The sequence below is a fragment of the Sceloporus occidentalis genome, unplaced genomic scaffold (genome assembly GCF_023333645.1).
Source record: "Sceloporus occidentalis isolate IW3139 unplaced genomic scaffold, rSceOcc1.0.p SCAF_5, whole genome shotgun sequence".
Lineage (NCBI taxonomy): Eukaryota > Metazoa > Chordata > Lepidosauria > Squamata > Phrynosomatidae > Sceloporus > Sceloporus occidentalis.
This window is the reverse complement of record NW_028316985.1, coordinates 184,563,741-184,582,132: the sequence shown is the minus strand read 5'-3', so window position 1 is coordinate 184,582,132 and position 18,392 is coordinate 184,563,741. Positions and strand designations below refer to the sequence as shown.

At 42.7% G+C, this 18,392-nt stretch overlaps 1 protein-coding gene across 1 annotated transcript in view; it reads left to right on the top strand.

Moving 5' to 3' along the window:
- Positions 1 to 18,392, top strand: part of LOC149313276 (GDNF family receptor alpha-4-like) — a 165,152-nt gene that overhangs the window by 118,355 nt on the left and 28,405 nt on the right. The window contains exons 3-4 of the mRNA XM_089526398.1: positions 15,162 to 15,242; positions 17,060 to 17,405. Of these exons, the coding sequence (XP_089382524.1) occupies positions 15,162 to 15,242; positions 17,060 to 17,405 (427 nt within the window). The remainder of the gene's footprint in view (positions 1 to 15,161; positions 15,243 to 17,059; positions 17,406 to 18,392) is intronic.

Genomic DNA, 18,392 nt, shown 5'->3' with positions numbered 1-18,392 from the left:
GGGATGCCCTTCCAGGGACGCTTTTGATCCCTAAGCCATTCCCATCCATACTATGGCAGCCAGTTTGCAGGAATGATTTTGAACCATTCTTCAAAACTGACTGTCATAGCACAGATGGGGAACATCTTGACGACTCCCGGCAGCATTGGCGGTGTTCTCCTGTGTGGTAACACCCATTCTCGCCCGTTCTGTTCCCATCCAGTGCCCAGAGTGGTCTGGAAATGGCATGCAATAAACTTATGAACATTAAGTATAGATGCCCTTCCGGGACCCTTGCATTTGGGTAACAAAATACGTCAGTCCAGGTTATTTGTGTGTAACTCACTTTTTTGATCTTTGGGGAAGTCAGAATTCTCTACTGACCACACAAAAACTAAACTCCACTTTAAACTGGTTTAATTTCTCTCTCTCTCTCTCTCTCTCTCACACACACACACACACACACACACACACACACACACATCCCCGCATGGTCTTTTACTATGCAGTGGAGAGCAGGAGGTGGTAGAGAATCATGCAGGTATGTTCCTATATCTGGATGCAAAGCAGTGGGATCATCCTTTGGAACCTATGGAGCACCTCCAGCAGGTTTGACAGAATATCTGTTGGGAAGACCTGGGTGCCAGTGTGGTTTAGTGGTTTGAGTGTTGGACTAAACCTCTGAGAGACCTGCTCAGTCATAAAACCCCACTGGGTGGCCTTCGACAAGTCACACTCTCTCAGGCCTGGAGGAAGGCAATGCCATATCTCCTCTGAATAAATCTCGCCAAGAAACCGCTAAGAGTAGTGTTGCCATGAGCTGCAGTCGACGTAAAGGCAATGTAAGGTTCAGTAGCACAGGTAATTTGGAATTTGAGGCCAGCTACCTGGTAGTGTTTGCATGCTGCACATTGCAGTTGTGCATTGCACACTGTGATTGCGCAATTCACATTGTAGTTGCGCATTGTACACTGTGGTTGCATATTGCTCATTGCACAATATCACCCAGTCATTGACATGTGTCAGACAATGTCACCATTCTCTGTGGGGGTTTCAAAATGTTGGCATAGTTTATCCCTATTTGCATTTTTATGCTACATGGGGGAAGGATGCTGGCTTATGGTCAAAGAATGTACATTTACACAATCCAAGCATGATGTAGGATCAGCCATAATCTTTTGTCTGTCTACTTGACCTTGCTGCTGATCAGTTTCACTGGTGGCTAGTAATGTGTGTGTGTGTTGTGTGTGTTCAAGATGTTTCCAGCTTATGGCAAACCTATCATGGGGTTTTCTTGGCAAGCTCTGTTCAGAGGATGTTTGTCTTCCCCTGAGGATGAATGTGTGTGACTTGCCCAAGGCCACTCAGTGGGTTTCACGGCCAAGATGGGAATCGAACCCTGGTCTCCAGAGTCATAGCCCAACATGCAAACCATTATGCCACACTGGTCTCCAGTAGCTAGTAATAGTAGTATGTTATCCAAGGCTGGCAAATGTGGGGATCTCTGTTGTCTTGCCACAGAGGAGACCTTCACATGCACACACTGAATGATAGGGCTGGGCATCTGGAAGAACTGCTTATATAAACCACTTCTCATGTCCCTGCGGAGCACTGTCCTCATCCACATAAAATGTCTGAGCCTCCCAGGGGACGGTGGCTGTTTTTGTTGCTTGTGTATCTTTCCTTTCCTTTCTTTCTTTCTTTTTTTTCTTCTGATATTTTTAAAAACTTCCTAAACTATTTGCCTCAATAATACTCATTGAGACGAGTCGGGAGGACACTGGAGCATTTTACGGTTCTTGGAGCAGATGAAAGGGGGAACAAGTGATTGAATATAATTAGCTTGATGTCTTCTGCGGGGAGTGGTGTGCCAGGGCTGGATGTCATTATCGGAGGCGCTCAGCTACAAAGGGCAGCCGACAATGCGAAGAGTGGAGAGGCTGGAGGAAGGCGGGGAGGGATGCACAAAGGTGAACAAGCTCAAATAGATGCACATAGAGTCATAGAGCAAGATGGGAGAAATGGGACTGGAAGGAGAAGGGGGCAGCAGGGGAGAGCTGAGGCAGAGAGCTGAGCATCAAACTCATGCAGCTAGTGCATAGCAAGGTCAAAACAAAACCCTGCCAAAATAGGTCAGCATCCCTGTGCCAGCTCTCTGTGGCAGTTGCCCATTAGTAGAGGGACTCTGAGCATGCCCAGAGGTACATTCTCCTTCATTACAGCTCCACACGTTCCAAGGCTTCAGTGTCGATAGGGGCAGTGTATCTACATATTACTCTGGAATTTAAAGGCCTTTTCCAATCATAGAATCAGTGAGTTGGAAAAGACCACAAAGGCCATCCATTCCAACCCTCTTCTGCTATGCAGGAAGACACATTTCAAGCATTCCCAACAGATGGCCATCCAGTCTCTGTTTAAAAACCTCCGAAGAAGGAGACTCCACCATCTTCTAAGGCAGCATCTTCCACTGTCAAACAGCTCTTGCTGTCAGGAAGTTCTGAACCCTGGTCTCCAGAGTAGTAGTGCAACATGAAAACATCCAATAAAGAACCTCTTCAATTCTATCATAAACATTATCTAAAAATAAGACCATAAATACTAAGTCCTTCTTATCTCACACATTACTTTATCATCATAGCGTTTCACCGTACATTACATTCTCCCCTTTTCCTTCCTTATCTCTCCTTTCCCACTCCTCTCCTCCCAACATTCTTTCATTATCACTTTCTTTCACTTTTTCTCCAAACTTTCTTACACGTTCATTTCACTTTCATTCATTCATCTCTTGCCGGCACCATTTCTTCTCTCTTTATGTTAATGACTTCCTTACATTGTAAAAAAATCTTTGATGCTCAATCTATATATCTCTTGTTTTCCTCAACACTTTCTATTTGACATCATTCAAGCATAGACTTTCTATCCTACTATCTTTGGTGGGAAAACTTATTGTTGCCAGTGCTCCCCATTTCTTTTTCAAGAAGCTTATTACTAATTCTTACTCCTTATAGAATTTTCCTAACAAGTTGTTTTTCAGTAACTGAGTTACCTTGTCCATTTCTATCACCGCATTTAATGTAAGGACCCATTCTTCCTTACTCAAGACCTTCTTTTGCCTGCCATTTTGGAGCAAAGGCAATTCTAGCTGTTGTAGTCATATAAAACAGTATTTTGCCAAATTTCCTCTTCATTTTTTCTTCAACAAATATTTTTACTAGGACTGATTATCTGTTTCGTTGTGTATTTTGTGTTTGTGTGTGCAGCTTTTTTGCACTGGGGCTTGCTATTGTATTTTACCAGTGCATTTTTAGTATTGTGTTCTATTCTAGTACTGTATTTTAGTATTTTATATTGAAGTAGTTACAAATGTTTTATTCTGTTGTAAAGAGGCCTTGAGTCCCTGTACCGGGAGGAAGGCGGGATATAGATATAAATAAAATAATAAAGCACCTTGTAGACTGATGGCCCTATATAAATAAATGATAATAAATACCTAATAAATAGCACCCTGTTATCCTTTGTATCTTAATATCCAGCATACTACTTATTGCATCATTGATTCTCTTCCAATATTTGCTTTCAAAACAATCCCAGCAGTAGTAAAAGGTTCCTGGGACTTCACAACACTTCCAGCACTTGTTACCTGTACTTTCATATATTTTTGAAATTTTGGCTGGATTATACCATTTTATTGTTGGTCTCTCTTAAATTCTGACTAACTGTATATTTAATTCCTTTATTCCATGTTTTCTCCCATTGCAATAATTGAATTGAATGACTTATGCGCTTCAGCCAGTAAATCATGGAGTCCTTTACCCCTTCTTCCTCTATCTCTATTTGCAGCAAGGTTTTTAATATAAATTTACAATAAGTTTGTTTGATTCCAGGCATAATATTGTTTCACGTTCTGTTGAAAACATTTTTCAGCTACAAAACCTCCCCTTTTCCTCCTTCCAAAGCAAAGATGGGGGCAAGGCTTCTGGGAACCCTGACTGACAGATGGCACATGGACCATTCATGCCACACTATGATTCCACTTTAACTGCCATAGATCCATCCTGGGGTTTGCAGTTTGGTGTGGCAGTTGAGCCAGTTTGGTGTAGTGATCTTAGCATTCGACTATGACTCTGGAGACCAGGTTTCGAATCCATGTGCAGCCATAAAAACCCACTCGATGACCTCAAGCAAGTCACACTCTCTCAGCCTTAGAGGACGGTAAAGGTTAACCCCTGCTGAGCAAATCTTGCCAAGAAAACCCATCAGAGGCTTGCCTTACAGTTGCTAAAAGTCAGAAATGCAGAAGGCACACAACAATAACAACAAAACAGAGAGGAAAAAGGGAGAGCAGAGGAGTGTGCTTATGCAGTTACCTCCCTCCCTTTCCCAGCATGTCAAAAAGCATAGAGCTATAAGTATGGCCACCAAAATGGAAATGAAAAGAAAAGTGGAGGCTGATGAAAGGGGAGAAAATCATCTCTAGCTTCATTAAGGAAGAAGCTTTCGGATGGCATTGAGATGGTACAAAACATTGTTGTTTACTTATGCAAGGCTGACTTGACCTGCTTCTTTCATTTCACATGTGCACATTGTTAGCTTTGGATAAAACATTTGTTGCAGCGTCTCCAACTGCTCCTCTTTTCTGATGCAGAAAGCTCTCTTTATGCTTTCCGTGCAATTTCTGCCTCTGGTGCCAATTTCCCTGTTCAAGACGTAATGCCCCCAAACGCATCTACTTCATTAACTGAGGTGTATACCTGTACATCAAAAACATTGCGTAGGTTAATTAAAACATAAAACAGATCAGAACATAATGAAAAGGCATCAGGAAAAAGAAAATCACCAGCCTGGGTAAGAAAGCAAGTCAGCTTAACTGACAAGAGGAGGGGGAAACTGGTCTGGATTACTGGATCTGGTGGTCTAGAAAGCAGCCAGAACCTGGCTAAGTTCCATATGTTTTTGTCCTTCTTCGTGGTATCATTATGTGTTGATGGCTTTTGATGCCCATTGCAAATGTTAGTGAATTTCAAAGCAAAATAATAATGATATCCTGAAAGCTCCATATTATAAAATACTAAAAGATGATTAGCCCAGGTGACCAGATGTCATTCCCGCAAAGAAGGACAAGGCACCGCAAAATGAAGGCCTTTCCAGAAAAATAATGTAGAACGTTGCAAAATAATACTAAAAAACTGTATGAGTGTTTTTTTAGTTTTCATTTTGTAACATCCCACATTTTTTCTTGGATTTTTCTTGCCTTGTCCTCCTTTGCGGTTATGGTCCCCATGGCTAAATACCTGTAGTGTTTTATAATATGGGGTTTTCAGAATATTATCATTATTATTTTCTTTGAAATTCACCCATTTTGCAAGGGGCATATAAATATTTTGTATGCATTTATATAAATGTAAATTCGTGCTTCTTAGTCATCAAAAGGGAGGAGATTTTGGAATTCCTCCTGGAACAAAGGTGGAAGGTTAGGACATGTCCTGGGAAAGGAGGGTGTCTGGTCACTCTGTTTTTAGCAAGCCCACCCTTGAGGCAAGAGGGAATAAGATTGGGAGCCCCAGAGTGGGTAAGAGCCTGGCATCGCTAGGCAGCCCTAGTGGCACAGTGGTTAAATGCCAGTCCTGCAACCACAAGGTTGTGAGTTTGATCCCAGGGCTCCAAGGTTGACTCAGCCATCCATCCTTTCCCAGCTCAATAAAATGAGTCCCCAGCTGTTGGGGGCAATTGGCTTACAGATTGCTTAGAGAGTGCTGGGTTCACTATGAAGCAGTATAGAAATGTAAATGCTGTTGCCCGTAGCACCATTGGGGGACGCGGGTAGGGGTGTGTGGACCGCACTGGGTTTCACCCCAGAAGGGGGGTGACACCAGGCTGGCTCTCCGGCCTTGCACGGGGCCTTTTCAGGCTGCCTAGATCCTGCATGGCGGCACCTGAGGCACTGTGGCTTCTCGCTGGGGGCACACGGTTATTTCCAGTCACACACACACATGCTCTTGCATGTGCCAGAAGTCTTACACTAAAAGTCCCACCCCCATAAGTCCTCCCCTCCATGACTGACCACACTGGGTGACACCAGCCCCAAGTATGCCACTGGCTATTGCTATTGCTAGGGTTGGTGTCACCGCAGTGTGCTAACTCATGCTGTCACCCCCACTGGCACACACTGCAGATGCCCATCTCTGCCAGCCAGACTACATCTGCCATTGTGGGGATGGGATGTTGCTGCCACCACCCAACAACCCATTCTGGGTCTGCCATAGCTGCTGGACAGTCAGGAAAGGGAAGTGATATCCAGAAAGCAGCCCTACCAGACTCAGAATTCAGCCCTTGCCATCAGCCACTTCTGGCCCTGCTGGACATGGAAGGGACTGCCTGGGGGCAGCAGCACTCACCCTCAGCAGCAGCTGCGATCGATGGGTGGCAGAAGTGCCTTGGCTAGCAAAGGGGGATGGCCAGCAACTCTTGGGATGGCCAGGAGCAATAATCTCAGTGGGTCTTCACTCTTCCAGTGGTCATCTGCTGTGGTCAGCATATAGTGGCATGCTTGAATAAGAGGATGGGAATGAGATTGGCACTCTTGGAAGAAGCCACAGGTAAAATGCAAGAGATTTGATGACGATTGCAGGGGCTGGAAATAGAAACCTGTCAGGCCCTGCTTCCAGAACCTGAACATGGAGTCTGACTTGGAGACTGAAGCTGTAGACCTACTAAGATCTGCTGCTGAACCACATCAGGTGGAGATTCCAGAGCCACATGTCTCAGAGACAGACCAGAGTGCAGTCCCAGCTCTGGCAGAGGGTCCTGCCCATTCAGATCCAGAAAACAGCTTACCCATACCTACCTTCACTGAACAGAGACAACCAAGGGAGGGGCTTGAGGAGTTCTCAAAGGATTTATAGGAAGCCTCAAGTAATTAAGCAGCACCTGCGTTGAGTGGCTGATCTATAAATTTCCAGCCCTGCCCTCCAAGAGTTGTTGGAGAGTATCTGACCTACCTTGCTCCCCATTGTGTTTCTGAACTCTGATGCTTGACCTGGACTGTGTTTGTTGACTCTGGATGCCACGTACCTGACCTGGATCTTGGTGAACTCTCTTGCTGGAGCTTGTGTTTACTAAAGTAAACTAAGTGCTGAACTGTAAGCTGCAGTGTGACTTTGCTTGGCCATTAGCTCTGGCATCTGCTATCAGCTGTGTAGCAATCAGCCTTTGGGTGCTGTTGGCAGGTTTGTCACAGATAGACCTTCCTTCTCAACTTCTCTTTCTCATCTTCTTTTAATGTATCTAAACCTCCTTTAAAATTACCTAGACTAGTGGCAGCCATCCCCATATTTTGTGACTGAGTTCCAGAGATCAAGTAGATGTCCAGTTAAGGTGCTCTTTTTTATGAGGAAGCAAAGGCTTCATTACTTAGCTCACAGGGCAGAAAGCCTTCATTTCCAAGCATTGATTTTAATCCGTTTCACCCCCCTTGGGTGCATCACTTATTTCCCAAAGAAAGGCGACTAGTGATTTGTTGATATAAGCATTAAAAACATGTTGATTTACAACCCTGCAGAGCTTCTCTGTGGTTTTGGTATATCTTTTTCCTCTCTCTATGGCAGCCTACTGTAGCAATATGCATTTATTTGAGCAATTATAGATTTTTTCCCCTTCCCTTTCTTACTTGGGTGTGTGTGTGTATAAATGACACGTTTTTTACTGCTTTAGAAAACGGAGGATGGTAAATCACTTATTGTTCAAAATAGCTCTGCCCCTGGTTTTTGTGCAGGAGAAGAGATAAAATAGAAGTCAGAGAAAGCACGCTCTCCAAAAGTGGGGGGAAATCCTATAAAAGCAAAGACTGAGAAATCAATCTTGCAATAAGCTTTTTAAAAAATGCATCCAGGTTCCTTCTCTAGAATTCAGCCTCTCCACTCCACTGCTAACAATAATGTGGCAACTATAACTTGGTCCTGACAGACATCGATAGCATACTGAATGTTGTCCATGCTTCCATAACCTCCAAACTGGACTACTACAACATGTTTGTATGGGGCTGCCTTAGAAAACTGTTTGGAATCTAAATTGGTGCAACAATGTGCTCCACCTCTGGTCAACAGGCACATATTTAGCCATTTCTAAGTCAGTATTCCTTGCTTAAGAAAACCCTATGAAATTCATGGGCTGGCCGTAACTTGGTAGGCGACCTGAAGGGACAAACACAGAAGTCAACTTCATTGCTTTCAGATCTATTTCTGAGTACCCAGCAAAGTGTTAAAGACCATTGGTGTTTGGTATCTTGGGGCTGGTACATACCCCCATAAAGTAGCATGCTTCTGGTGATACTAGAGTTAGGGAGTGCGCACCAACTGCACACTCCCTGACCCTAGTACATGTGGGGGGTGCCATCATTACGTGACAATGACATCATGCACGCGCCACATCCAAACAGTGCAGTGACCATAAGGTCGCTTATGGTGACCTGGCGGAGGCGCAGAAAGGAGCTCCGAAACGGAGTTCCTTTTGGGCCCCAGCATCGCTGGCGTGGCAATCAAACGGCCGCGCCAACAATGCAAATAAGAAAGGGGTTGCAGCGGCCACCCCTTTCTCCTCTTTAGTGCCAGGGTGGCATTGGCGCCTGAGGAGCCTAAGGCGCAAGGGCTCCCCTTTTCCAGGCCGAAGAGAAGCAGCATGTTGCCGCTTCTCTTTGGCCTGGAAAAAGAGCGGATTAGGGCCACAGGGCTGCCGGTGAGGTGAGGCTGCCCTGGCCCCAATCCACCGCGAAAAGTGGCAGGTGCAAGCCACCCCTTTGGGGCGGTCTGTACCATGTGTTAGTGTGTGTGTGTGTGTATATATATATATATATATATATATATATATATATATATTATTTTTATTAATTTCATTATTAAAATTTACAAATCAGATTCTTGCTCTACAAGTATATAGTTATTCCATGAGTGCTTCCTACTTTCAATAATAATAATAATAATAATAATAATAATAATAATAATTTTTATTTATATATCCCACCTCTTCCAAGGATTGAAGCAGGGTTACATCATTAAAATAATACAATGCAATCCAAACAATTAATAAAATACTAATACTGAATTACACATCCCTATTAGTTCTTTAAAACATTTAATTGTCAAATCATATACCATCATAATTGGGGTGGAGCCTTAAACATCATCTCTATACAAAAGCTGATGAATAAGAACGCTGGAAGAGATCCGTTTTAAGTGCCTTCTTAAGGCATCTAAGGTGGTAATAAGATGGATCTCCTCCGGTAGACTATTCCATAATTTTAGGGGCTACGGCAGTAAATGCTCTATGGGAAGTTGTGGTTAATTGAGTATTACAATATTCCAACAAATTCTTCCCAAATGTAGACCAAGGTTCGAACCCCAACTTGGCTATGGAAACCTCCTGTGTCACCTTGGGCAAGTCACATGCTCTCAGCCTCAGAAGACGACCATGACAAATGTCCTCTGAACAAATCTTGCCAAGGTAAATCCCATTATACGTTTGCCTTAGGGTCGCCAGAAATCAGAAATGACTTAAAGGCACACAACAACAGCATGAGCTTTATCCCATAAGAAAATAAATCCAAAATGGAGAAGGAGAGTAGCGACTTTGTGATTCTCCACATGGCATCCTATCTCTTCCATTCACTTTCTGAAGGAGACGGTTATAAAAACATGTCTTTTGTCGCACTGGAAAAATCTGTTCAACAAAAGGCACACTTTTATGACCGTCTCCTCCAGGAATGAGAATGGAAGTATGACACTGTAATGCAGAGAGGCTGCTCTCTTGCTCCATTTTGGATTTCTTTCCCCATGCAGTAAGGCTCCGTCAAAGTTTCTTATTCCCGCTTCTACTTAGTTACATATTGGTAAAGTTGCATAATATTCACCATGATAAAGAATTCTGGTTAATAATAATAATAATAATAATAATAATAATAATAATCTGTACTTTAATCTGTACTACTTGCACTTCCTTGGATGTATGCCTTCAATTACTCACAAGCTGTTTTTACCTGATAAATTCTAAATTCTAACTAGCTAGTTAACGATAGTTGTTCTAATCGCTTACTCTCCATGTTCACATTTAACTGGACAAGGATGAATTGCAATAAATAAATGGTATGGATACTTCCAAGGCTGAACCAGCTTTGCACTAAAGATAAAAATATGTAATATCCAAGATTGCATAAGATTGCTATTTGGCAAGGCAGGTAAGAATTATTATTATTATTATTATCATTATCATTATCATTATTAATCAAAGGTTTCTGGGAAAGAATGCTCAAAGTGGTCAGCATGATGGAACAACTGACACATGCCTTCCTAAAACTCCTCATAGAAAATGTCTCCGAAGTTATTTCAGCGCCAGGCAACCACCTTTTTATTTATCAAGACCTTTTAATGTTACGGTCTTGTGGTTCCATTTATTATATCAGTAGTTCGTCGGATTAGTTAATTGCAAAACTTGTGAAACATTTGACTTTCCAGATGTTGATGGACTGCCATGCCCATCATCCCTCACCTTCAGCGAAGGCTGATGGGAGTTGCTGTCCAACAGCTGGAGGGCCTTACATTTCCTAGCCCTGGTTTTCTTACAATCAGCGCAACTCTGCTATCCTTCTTAGTTGTTTCTTTAATGTCTTAAAACCATACTTATTCTTGTTTTAAAAAATCTTAGCTGGCATCCCCTTCGTGTTTTGTGTCCACTGAAGTTCCTTATGTGTGCAATTGTCCTTTTTTGACCATCTGTAATGTCATTTTCAGGTCACAGTTGCTTAAGCAGAGTTCTGCAAAATATATATATATATATATATATATATATATATATATATATATATATTATTTTTTTCTCTGCTGCCTTTCTCCTAAATTGGTCCCAAGGCAGCAGTTCGCAAATGATGCTGTTAAAAAAAAGCACAATTAAAAATATCACATCAATATAACAAGCTAAAAACACAAAATCATTATAAGCCTACTAAGTTTAATTATTATTTATTATTGTTTATTTATTTCATAAATAAATAACATTTCGCCTTTCTCCCACAAGGGACCCAAGGCGGGTCACAGGCAAAAAGCATTCCAAAAAATATTTTGCAATAATAATAAAAATAATAATAATAAAACCTATCATGGGGTTTCTTGGCAAGATTTGTTCAGAGGACGTTGACCATTGCCTTCGCCTGAGGCTGAGAGAGTGTGACTTGCCCAGGTTACACAGTGGGTTTATATGGCTGAGCTGGTCTCCAGAGTTGTAGTCCAACAGTCAAACCACTGTGCCACATTGGCTCTCTGGTATCAACCACATGCGCTCTGGTATCAGCTGCCAGACCGCCCCCCAAAAAAACCCCAGAGGAGTGAAGACAAGCAACTGCCCAAAGGGAAGGAATTTCTACCATACATTAAAGGAGTCACAGACAGAATAAGGACACTGGTGAGGAAACCCAACCTCCAAATGACCTATAAACCGACCAAGAAAATCAAGCAAATGCTTCGCTCAGTGAAGGACAGGAGGGACCCTCTTGCAGCTGCAGGAGTTGACCGCAGACGGTGCAGCTGCAGATAAGTCTACATAGGGACCACCAAATGCAGTGTTCAAACACAAATCAAGGAACATGACAGACACTGCAGACTGGGTCAGCCAGGAAAATCAGCAGTAGCAGAACATGTTATAAACCATCCAGGGCATAAAGCGCTGTTTGAAAACACTGAAATCCTGGACCATGCCAACAACTATCAGGTCAGAATGCACAGGGAAGCCATTGAAACCAAATAGCACCTGGACAAACAGGAAAGAAGAAACCCTGAAAGTTAACTAAGGCCTGGTACAGACCACCTCAAAGGGGCGACTTGCACCTGCCCCTTTTCGCGCTGGATTGGGCCAGGGCAACCTCACCAGCAGCCCTGCGGCCCCAAGCCAGCATTTTTCCAAGCCAAAGAGAAGTGGCAAAATGCTGCTTCTCTTTGGCCTGAAAAAGGGGTGCCCTTGAGCCTTAGGCACCCAAGGCACCCCGATGCTAAAGCAGAGAAAGGGGTGGCCACCATGGCCCCGTTCTCCTCTGCATCGTTGGCGCAGCTGCTTGGTTGCCATGCCAATGATGCAGTGGCCGAAAAAGGAGCTCTGTTTCGGTGCAGACATGGATGTGGCGCACATGTGATGTTGTTACACACGGCATGCGGATGGTGCCACGTAACAGTGGCACCCCCCACATGTACTAGGGGTTGGTGCACGCTCCCTAACCCTAGTATCACCAGGAGCACGCTGCTTTATGGCGATGTGTACCGGCCCAAAGTTTGGCTACAAGTCCTGAAAAAAACACTAAAATCAAGACCTAGCAAATGGAAATTGTCCGGGTTTTCCCAGCAGACAATGATCACCATTTAAGCAGACGCTAATCCTCTTTGCATATCCTCCCACCCTGAGGCCTTGCCATTCAACAACAATGTAAATCACTCTTCCCAATCCAGAGTCACACAGTATATTATATACCTCTCTCACTTGTATGCTGGCATTCTCTGAAGACGCAAGCCACAAATGCTGGCAAAATGTCAGGAACAAACTCTTCTAGCACACGGCCACATAGCCCGAAAAAACACCAAAAAACCTAATTTCTACAGTATAGATGCACCTTTAGTGATATCTTTGTTCTCACAAAAGGGAAGTAATGGCAGGTAACTTATGGGTTTCATGGCCAAACTGGGAATCAAACCCTGGTCTCCAGAGATATAGGCCGAACCTATGCACCAAACCCTGGTGAATACCAAGGGCACATTGTATATAGTGCAAGAGCTGGCATAGCATAACCACACTTAAATGCACATGTTTAGATTTACACACTGCACAAGCACAGTGTAGGATCTAAGCTTATTGTTGTTGTTAACCACCTTCGAGTCAATCTTGATCCGTGGCGAAACATCTCCAAGACTCTCTCTCCTCCATTGCTCTGCTGAAGTCCTGCAAATTCATAGCCATGTCCTCTTTAATAGAGTCCATTCATCTGGCATAGGGTCTTCTTCTCTTCCTACTTTCCTCCACCTTTCCTAGCATTCTTGTCTTTTCTAATGACTCATGCCTTCTCATGATGTGGCCAAAGTAGGACAGCCTCAATTTGATCATCTTGGCTTCCAGGGAGATTTCAGGCTTGATCTGTTCAGGGACCCATTTGCTTCTCTTCTTGGCCATCCAGGGTATCCTCAGCACTCTTCTCCAGCACTACATCTCCAATGAGTTTATTTTTTTCTTATCTGCTTTCTTTGCTGTCTTGCTCTCACATCCATACGAGGTGATGGGAAATACAACACCTTGGACAATCCTAACTTTAGTACTCAGTTGTAGGTTTTTACCCTTTGGGATCTTGACTGGTTCTTTCCTTGCTGCCATTCCCATTCCTAATCTTCTTCTGATTTCTTGAGTGTAGTCTCTGTTGATCAATATTTGATCCAAGGAACGGGAAACCTTGGGCTATTTCAATTTCCTCATTATCTAGGTTGAATTTATGTAGCTCCTCTGTGCTTGTTGTAGCTCCTCTGTGTAACCCTGTCTTTCCACTTTCTTCTTTAGCTTTCTTTAGTAATTGCTCCATTTTTATGGTGTTTTCCGCTAGTAGCATGCTGCCGCCCTCATATATTACATTTTTTATGTTCCTTCCACCGATTTCTTTCCTCCTTCCTCTGAGTTTAAACCTGCTCTTTGTATGATATTTTCTGCAACCATGTTGAACAAATAGGGAGACAGAATGCTACTTAGCTGGTGGTTTTTAAAGACTTTTGCTTTATAGTTTTAAGTTGCCTTGGACATTTTCTTATAAATATTTTAAAAATATTTTTGTTGTAAATAAATGTTTAAAAACCCTACAGGTAAAGTAAATAAATGAAGCATTTGTGTCTATATTTGTATTTTGAATTTACATTACAGGTAAATAGGAAACTTGGGTAAATGCATAGTGACAAAAACATCGTATGAATGGAATAAGTTGGAATAAGTTTCTGCCCAAAAATATATTCTGTGTCAGCTTTATTGTAACATTTGTTTGTCTTGCAATTTTGGATTTTCTTCATCTTCTATTTAATTCCATCACAGATAAGCCTGGAATTGTATGTAGTTAATTTGCTTGCTTCCCTGGTTTAAAAAAGCAGATTTCCAAAGGTATATTAAGCACAAGAGGAGGCAGGTGAAGGAAAAGGTAGAAAGAGGCAGGAGGAAGGAAAGGAGGAGGAAGGAAGGAAGAAGAGGAGAGAGAAAGAAGAGCAGCATTAGAAAGGAGGATGTAGAAGACAAAGAGGAAGGGGAATAAGAGCAAGAGAAAGATAAGAAAAGTAGAAGGAGGTGGGGGAGAAGGAGGAAAAGAGATGAGAGAGGAGGAAGAAGAGGAAGAAAAGAAGGTGGTAGAGGAGAAAGAATGAGAATTAGAAGAACAGGAGGAGGGCGACTAAAATGGTGAAGGGTCTGGAAACCATGCCCTATGAGGAACGACTCAGGGAGCTGGGGATGTTTAGCCTGGAGAAAAGAAGGTTAAGATATGATAGCCCTGTTTAAATATTTGAAGGGATGTCATATTGAGGAGGGAGCAAGCTTGTTTTCTGCTGCTCCAGAGACTAGGACCCGGAGCAATGGATGCAAGCTCCAGGAAAAGAGATTCCACCTCAACATTAGGAGGAACTTCCTGACAGTAAGGGCTGTTCGACAGTGGAACAAACTCCCCCAGAGTTTAGTGGAGTCTCCTTCCTTGGAGGTCTTCAAACGGAGGCTGGATGGCCATCTGTCGGGATGCTTTGATTTAGGGCAGAATGGGGTTTGAATGGCCCTTACGGTCTCTTCCAACTCTATTCTTCTATGATTCTATAAGAAAAGGAGGGGGAAGACGACGAGAAGGAGGTAGGCAAAAGAGAAGGGAGAAGAAGAGAAGGAGAAAGAAGAGGAGGAGAAGAAGGAATAAGAAAAATAAGTAAGGGAAGGGAAGGGAAGAGGAGAAGTGGGAGTAGGAAGAAGAGCAGGAGAAGGATGAATAAGAAAAAGAAGAAGAGGAGGGGAAGGAGGAAGAGGTATGAGAGAGGAGTAAGAAGAGCTGGAAGAAAAGGAAGAGCAGGAGGAATAAAAAACAAAGAGGAGGAAGAGGAGGAGGGAGAGAGATTTACCCTGCTGGAGTTACACCTCTTTCTCTTTTTCATTAGGCATGAATGTCATGGAGAGTTCCCCATATGAACCATTTGTGAGGGGCTTTGACTACGTCCGATTAGCTTCCATCACTGCAGGTAAGTACAAATGATCTTCTGTCTCTGTTTGGCCTGGACACGTTTTTTCCACTTAGAACAGGAGTGAGGAAGAATGTGGTCCAGGGGCCAGATGTGGATCCAAAGGTGCTTTGTCAGGCCTTGTCTTCTCCAAGTTCTCCAGACCATGCTTTTTTTTTCTGGCCAAAATAAGGTGGGGGTTCGATTGCTTTTTCTGCGAAGCATCTTTTTATAAATAGACTTCAGGCCTCAGTCCCACCTGGTGGAAATTAACATTTTAAAAAGTGCTCATGTTGGCATCCTGTTAGTGACTTAGACATCTATAACTTCTCCTACAGAAGAGGTTGGACTCTTTGGCCATTGTTACAGTCCATATTCATTTGCACATTGTGGAAGGAGAGTTGTGCATGCATTGCCAGTGTGCATCGTACATGCAGATGTGCATTGTGGATTGCACTTTGCACATGCAGATATGCATTGCTCATTGCAATGGTCATTTAACTTTTCTTAGCACATTCAGTTGTGCAGCTTTGTAATTCAGTAAGACATAATCATCACATAATTCCATGAGTGTAAAATTACACTAAGTGTCTCTGATGTATCATCTTGGCTTCCAGACACTTCTGGGGGTTTTTTAGTGGGAGTACATTTTTGGAAGTCCGTGCCATCCCTCCAAGACTCCAAGAAGCAGGAAAGAAGCAGAAAAATAGCCCTTGGACCCACAAAAATGATAAATTATAGAAACAACCTTCAACTTTCTTGAAATAATTTTGCAGTAGGTGAGAACAAGGGTTGGAAAGAATATTCATTATTTCCCCAAACTCAGAAAAACCCATCAGCAACAACAGAGGCAGCTCTGAGGTTGATATAAAATTCTTGGCTGTTCAGTTAATATTCATCTGAACTTTGCTCAATGCAAAAAGCATGTCTTTTTGCAGAGAAAATGCCTAACATTCTGGATTAACAAAGCAGAGCATAATGCTGCATCCACATAGTTTCATGCACCCCAAGCTGTTGGATGGTGGTGTTCCAGGCACCATCCAGCATCATTTTTGCAGCAAGGAGTTGGAAGTTGCCATTTCCAGCAATCTCTGGTATACATCTTTTTGGAAGTTGTAAAATAAGGTACTGAATATACTCATGTATAAGTCTAGAAATTTTAGTCAAAAATTGACCCAAAAAACCTGAGTCGACTTATCCACCGGTCAATGTAGAGACTGTATATATGTAGAATTTTGTAAGTTCTTTGGCATTGTTTTCCTTTGCATCATCGTTTAGATCCTTTATTACATGCCCCTAGATTTTACCCTCGACTTATCTATGGGTCATATCAAAATCCATCATTTTGACCCAAAACTTGCCCTCGACTTATGCATGAGGTCGACTTACAGTCAAGTATATATGGTGTTCAATATCTGTATTACGCAATGCCCCTACCATTGCTGCCAGAGAAAACTTCCTTCCACAGTAGGGAGCATTACATTATTATTATTATTATTATTATTATTATTATTATTATTATTATTAATCTTTTCCCCCAAAAAATTTGGCACACAAAGCAGCTTACAAATTAAAACACTACAATTACAAACATACAAAAGTGTATATTGAAATAGGATAAAACTAGTACACTACTGTATTATAACATCACTCATTAAAAGAATAACAAGAATCACTCATTGAAAGCATGAAACTGCACAAGCAGAGCATTATGCTCCTCTCAGGGATGTAGCGTACCAGTCTATATTGACCAATGGAAACAAATTACCTTTAAGAAGTAACTTTCCAAGCTCTGCCTTAAAATGGTATCTTTTTGGCCCCTCTCTTCTCCTCTGTAGGCTCTGAAAATGAGGTGACGCAGGTGAACCGTTGCTTGGATGCTGCCAAGGCATGCAACGTGGACGAAATGTGCCAGCGTCTCCGGACGGAGTATGTCTCCTCCTGCATCCGGCGGGTGGCCCGGGCGGACACCTGTAACCGCTCCAAATGCCACAAGGCCTTGCGGAAGTTCTTTGACCGAGTGCCCCCCGAATACACCCACGAGCTGCTCTTCTGCCCCTGTGAGGACACGGCCTGCGCAGAGCGACGCAGGCAGACCATCGTCCCAGCCTGTTCATACGAAGCCAAGGAGAAACCCAACTGCTTGGCCCCGCTGGATTCCTGCAAAGGGAACTACGTCTGCAGGTATGGTTCCCTGCTTTTGTACTAGCGTTGCCAGGTGAAAATTGGAGAGAACTCCTGTACCTTTAATGGCTGTGTAGAAGAAGGCTGTAGCTTGATACTTGGCTGCATGACAAGCCAGCCAGCCTTATGAGAAAGGACTGAAGGAGCTGGGAATGTTTAGCTTGGAGAAGGAAAGACTGAGAGGTGACATGACAACCATCTTTAAATAGCTGAAGAGATAAGATGGAACAAGCTTGTTTTCTTCTGCTCCAGAGACCAGACCAGGAACCACTGGATTCAAATTAAGGTTGCTTTATGATGGTTCTGATGTGCCCAAACTTTGTCACATGCACAAAGTTATTTAAAAAATTGTTTATAACATTACCTTCAGGCTATGTGTATATGAAACATAAATGAATCTCATGTTTAGACGTGGGTCCCATCTCCAAGATATCACACTATGTATATACAAATATTCCAAAATCTGAAAAAATCTGAAATCCCAAATAATTCTGGTCCCAATTTCAGATAAGGGAAACTCAACCAGTACAAGAAAAGGGATTCCACCTAAAGATCAGGAAGAACATCTTGATTCTAAGAGCTGTTTGAGAATGGAATAGACAATATGGTGCTATGATTCCAATATCTGCTGAAATCCCCTCTTCTACACAATCATTAAAGGTACAAGTGACCAGTGTGCATTGGGGCTGATGTGCATCATAGAATCATAGAGTCGGAAGAGACTTCCAGGGCCATCCAGTCCAATCCCATTCTGCCATGCAGGAATACACAACCCAAGCATTCCCAACCAACAGCCACCCAGCCTCTGTTTAAAAACCTCACTACTGTATATATTCATGTATAAGTCTAGAAATTTTAGTCAAAAAATTTACTCAACAAATTTGAGTTGACTTATCCACAGGTCAATGTAAGTACTGTACCTTAACACTCATAAAAATGGAAGCCATCCTCTGGCAAAATGTAAGAGTAATCTGTCCTGGAAGCACT